Here is a 5,018-nt window from a genome sequence, read left to right as displayed (position 1 = left end):
TACTTTTTTACTCTTTACTAATAGTTTTATGTGTGTTATAATTTTTTAATTCACTCATGCTAACATCTAAGGTGTTCTGTGTTTCTAAGAATTGAATCTTTCTTTGAGGTATTCAACTTTTTGGTATAGTATCTTTCATTGTAATCTGATAGAATGACTTTTTGTTCTATGTAACATGTACAGGGCTGTTGTTTTTATTTCTGATCTTACTTGCATCTCACCTCTTATTAATCTAGCTAAGGGTTTGTCAGTATTGCATACAACTGTAAAGCATATTCACTCCAAGTACTAAGTGGGATCTCGGTTATTTGTTATCTTTCAGTGATATCTTCTCATGACACCCAGGGTTTGTTCCCAAAGAAGCCGTGCATAGGAGATTCATGTGTGAGGTGCTGGGAAGTTCTGAGAGCTCTCAGCTTGGAAATCTGTACTTAATGAAAGACTGGGAAAGTAAGGGGGCCTGTGAAGGGCAAAAAGATGTTGATTTAGATGTAACCAAATCGGGACAATTATCCATGATGAAAACATGATTGCCAAAAGAAATTGAGGATGTGTGTCAAATTGGAAAAAATCCCATTTGAAGTCAATAAGTTCGGCAGAAAAATATGTTTTTGTAAGCAAGGACCCATATGATTAAAAAAAAATACATATTCTCTGATGTGAAATTTTGAAAACATGGAAAGTCACCTAGTCTATGCTATAAATAATCACTCAAACCAGCATGAACATAAGTTTGAATTAAACAGTCAGTCATACATGTCTGAAAGCCAGCGATTTGAAAATGAAGGAAGAGAATCTCACGATGATCAAGTTGAGAGATCCTTTAGTGAGGGCTCATTATTTTTCCAACAAGAAACATTTTCTCCCTATTCCAATATCTATAATGTTGATAATAATGAGAGAATCTTTATCTGGCCACCGTCATTCAATGGGTATCATAGTACAGATAATGCGGAACAACCTTCCCTGTGTAATCCAACGAGTGAGGCCTTAAGCGAGAGCTCCATCTTCAGTTATTACAACAGTATTTATGATGGAGCCAGAATCTACCCATGCCTTGAACCTGGGAATCACTTTGACCAATACTCAGGTCTCATGAATCATCTGAGAACTCAGTGTTCAGAGAACCATGATGAATGGGATGAATATAGAAATGTCTTTTATCAAAGCTCAAATCTTATTACAGATAGGAATATCCACACGGAAGAAAACAATTACAAATTTAGTGAATGTGTTCAAGTTTCTAACCAGTCATCACAACTTACTCAACATCCGAGTATTCATGCTAAGGGGGAACACGGCAAGTGGAATAAATGTGGGAAAGTCTTTCCTCAATTATCAGATCTAAACGGACACAGGAAAACCCATACTGGAGGGAAACCTAACCAATGCACAGAATGTGGCAAAACCTTTAGCAAGCCCTCAAACTTTACTCGACATCTCAGAACTCATACTGCAGAGAAGACTTACAAATGTACAGAATGTGGCAAAGCCTTTACTCGGAACTCAAACCTTAATCAACATAGGCGAATCCACACTGGGGAAAAACCATATAAATGTCAAAATTGTGGGAAAGCCTTTAACCAAAGTACGGCACTTACTCAACATCAGCGAATCCATACTGGGGAGAAGCCATATAAATGTCAGAATTGTGGGAAAGCCTTTAACAAAAGTACGACACTTACTCGACATCAGCGAATCCATACTGGGGAAAAACCATACAAGTGTAGAGAATGTGGCAAAGCTTTTATCAGTTCCTCAAATCTTAATCGACATCAGAGAATTCATACTGGGGAGAAGCCTTATAAATGTACAGAATGTGGCAAAGCCTTTATCAGGTGTTCACATGTTATTCAACATCAGCGAATTCATACAAGAGAGAAGCCTTATAAATGTACAGAATGTGGCAAAGCCTTTAATCAGAGTTCAAACCTTAATAAACATAGGCGAATCCATACAAGAGAGAAGCCTTATAAATGTACAGAATGTGGCAAAGCCTTTAATCAGAGTTCAAACCTTAATAAACATAGGCGAATCCATACAAGAGAGAAGCCTTATAAATGTACAGAATGTGGCAAAGCCTTTAATCAGAGTTCAAACCTTAATAAACATAGGTGAATTCATACAAGAGAGAAGCCTTATAAATGTACAGAATGTGGCAAAGCCTTTAATCAGAGTTCAAACCTTAATAAACATAGGCGAATTCATACTGGGGAGAAACCATACAAATGTAAAGAATGAGGCAAAGCTTTTTTTTTTTTTTTTTTTTTTTTTGAGGCAAAGCTTTTAACTGACACTCAAACCTTACTAGTCATAACATAATTCATACTGCCAAGTAGTCTTACAAATATAAATAATGTGACAGAGCCTTGAAGTGAACCGTCACCTCATTCAGCAACAGACAGCGTGTGCTGGAGACAGACCCTACAAATGTAATAAGTGAGGAAACAGGTTTGTCCTAAGCATACACATCAGAAAATGCCGGAGGGTTCATCTTGGGAAGAACGTTTAATGCTGTGAGAAATGTACAAAATGAATTTAAAAACTCAGGTCTAAATAAATATCAGAGAATTCATCAAAGATAGCATTCAGTCAACAACCCTTTTCTGGTATTACTTTAAATCAGGATATTATAGAAAATAATCCATAGTTAAAACACTTAGAAAACTTATTTGTTACTTGGACCATAGGATCAAGGTGAGAGATGTTGGACAATATAATTATTATCATTGTATGCTTGTTCATATTGACATTATGTGAAAATAAAATTTAATATAACTCAACTTTCAAATTACTACAGGCTAGACCTTTGTTTCTAGTGTGTATGTGAACTCACATGCTTTTTAAAAAATTAATATTCTTGAACTTTGCTGTCTCAAAGTTAAACAAGACCCTTCTATATTAGGTGGAAACAATTTTTATCTACTTTTCTATGGACTATTAAGGATCTTGTAATGTGAAGTGTATAGTGGAAGTCTAAATGAAGGTGATGACTGTCATTGTTTAAATCATCCCTCTATGTCACCATTAGGTAAGTGTTCAGAGAATAATTCTTTGTATTAAAGTAAGAGAGTCTAAATTTTAAAGAGTTGTGCCAATGGTTTTTTGTGGATATAAAGATGGCAGTTCACGGAAATCTTGAGGTATGTTTATAACTGCAATAACCAGAAGTCATGAATTTTAGTTGACATGGTAGCAATCAGGAAATCTTCACAGATACCCAAGAAAAATCTATGTAACCTTTTCCTGAAAGGTCATGTAATTAATGTACATCCTTGTTTACTAAATTTTGGCTCTCTCTGTTTTGTAAACCATAAATATCACATTTCTCTGACCATTGTATCAGAAGAACAAGAATGTTTCCAAATGCTTGTAATCTGTATTTTGATCAAAGATTATAAACTTTGGAAAGTTTTATTTAGATTATGTGTGAACTTACTATATGTTAATTAATAAAAGTGAACGGCTTTTCATATATTAAACTTGATGTATAATTGATGAAATGTTCTCATCAGTAACAAGCTTCCAGGTGGTTCAGTGGTAAAGAACCTGCCTGCCAATGCAGGAGACACAGGAGATGTAGGTTTGATCCCTGGCTCAGGAAGATCCCCTGGAGAAGGAAATGGCAACCCACTCCAATATTTTTGCCGTGGGAAATCCCATTGACAGAGGAGGTTGGTCGGCTCCAGTGCATGGGGTTGCAAGAGTCAGACACAAGTGAGCATGCACACATGTATTCCACCACCAATGTTAACACTGATAGAAGCATTAACATCCCCCTGGGTTGTTTTTTAAGTCGTCACTAACTGATGGTGAATACAAAGTATCTGTAACACAGCAGGATGACATCTCATGGGGCTTCCCAGGTAGTGCTAGTGGTAAAGAATTTGTCTGCCAATGCCAGAGACATAAGAGACACTGGTTCGATCCCTGGGTCCAGAAGATCCCCTGGAGGAGGGCAGGGCAACCCATTCCAGTATTCTTGCCTGGAGAATCCCATGGACAGAGAAGTCTGGCAGGCTACACTCCACGTGGTCACAAAGAGTTGGACACGTCTGAAGTGACTTAGGATGCACGTAGAATGACATCTCATGGTAACTCCTCTTTTTCTACTGGCCATAACCCTCAAATAACTTGAGATCATATTTTCCATAAATGGTACAGTGCATCATTTCCTCGTTTTTAACATCTGGGACATTATGATGCTTACAGTATGGATTGCATAGGAGTATTGGCGAGAGTTACTTACACTGACCATTATATTGCTGCCTTAGCATCATTTGTGTAGACTGGTGGCCTGCACGTGCCTTGCTTTGACACCAGTTATTCACATAAGCAGACGTGCTAGACAACGGCCTGCAAATTCATAAGCAAATGTAAATTCCTCATAGGTCTTCCCTAGCAGCCCTTATAACCAGCCGTCCTCCTAAATCCCAGGTCCTTCTATTTTGATTTACCCATTCATTTATTTCCGGCTACGCTGGGTCTCTGTTGCTATGCGGGCTTTTCTCTAGGTGTGGTGCACAGGCTTCTCACTGTGGGGGCTTCTCTCGTGCAGCGCGGGCTCCAGGGCACACACTTCAGTAGTTGCAGCTCCAGGGCTCCAGAGCACAGGCTCAGTACTTGTGGGCACGGGCTTAGCTGCACCGCGGCCCGTGGGATCTTAATGGCCGGGCATGGAACCCGTGTCCCCTGCGTTGGCAGGAGGATTCTTCGCCACAAGAAAAGTCATTAATTCTCGGTGAGGATGCTTCAAGTTCTCCAGGCAGCCTTGATGCACAGAGACACCTGAGAAGAGGCTCTGGGACATGAGGGAGAAGCATTCTAAAGCTCTGATCTTGACCATCATCACAATAAAAAGGGAAAAATTTAGCAGGTGAAAACCACCTCAATAGGCAACATCAGAAGTAGAGAATGAAAGGTTTATAAACTGTGAATGCAGGGCATTTCCGGAGGAAAAGCAGACGTAGCCTCTGACCCAGGACAGACGTTTACCCGAGGAGCTGCCATTTCCTCCT

General features: G+C 39.0%; 1 protein-coding gene across 1 annotated transcript; it reads left to right on the top strand.

Annotated features, from left to right (window-relative positions):
* Nucleotides 1–756: 756 nt before the first annotated feature.
* Nucleotides 757–2,241, top strand: LOC136157587 (zinc finger protein 724-like). The gene is made up of 2 exons (XM_065919424.1): nucleotides 757–2,114; nucleotides 2,199–2,241. Exons 1-2 carry the CDS (start codon nucleotides 757–759, stop codon nucleotides 2,239–2,241), a joined length of 1,401 nt encoding a protein of 466 aa, XP_065775496.1.
* The last annotated feature ends 2,777 nt before the right edge of the window (nucleotides 2,242–5,018 follow it).

Source organism: Muntiacus reevesi, chromosome 2 (genome assembly GCF_963930625.1).
Source record: "Muntiacus reevesi chromosome 2, mMunRee1.1, whole genome shotgun sequence".
In the NCBI taxonomy this organism is placed as follows: domain Eukaryota; kingdom Metazoa; phylum Chordata; class Mammalia; order Artiodactyla; family Cervidae; genus Muntiacus; species Muntiacus reevesi.
Note: the sequence above shows the minus strand (reverse complement) of the source record. Positions and strands in the feature narration are given on the sequence as shown.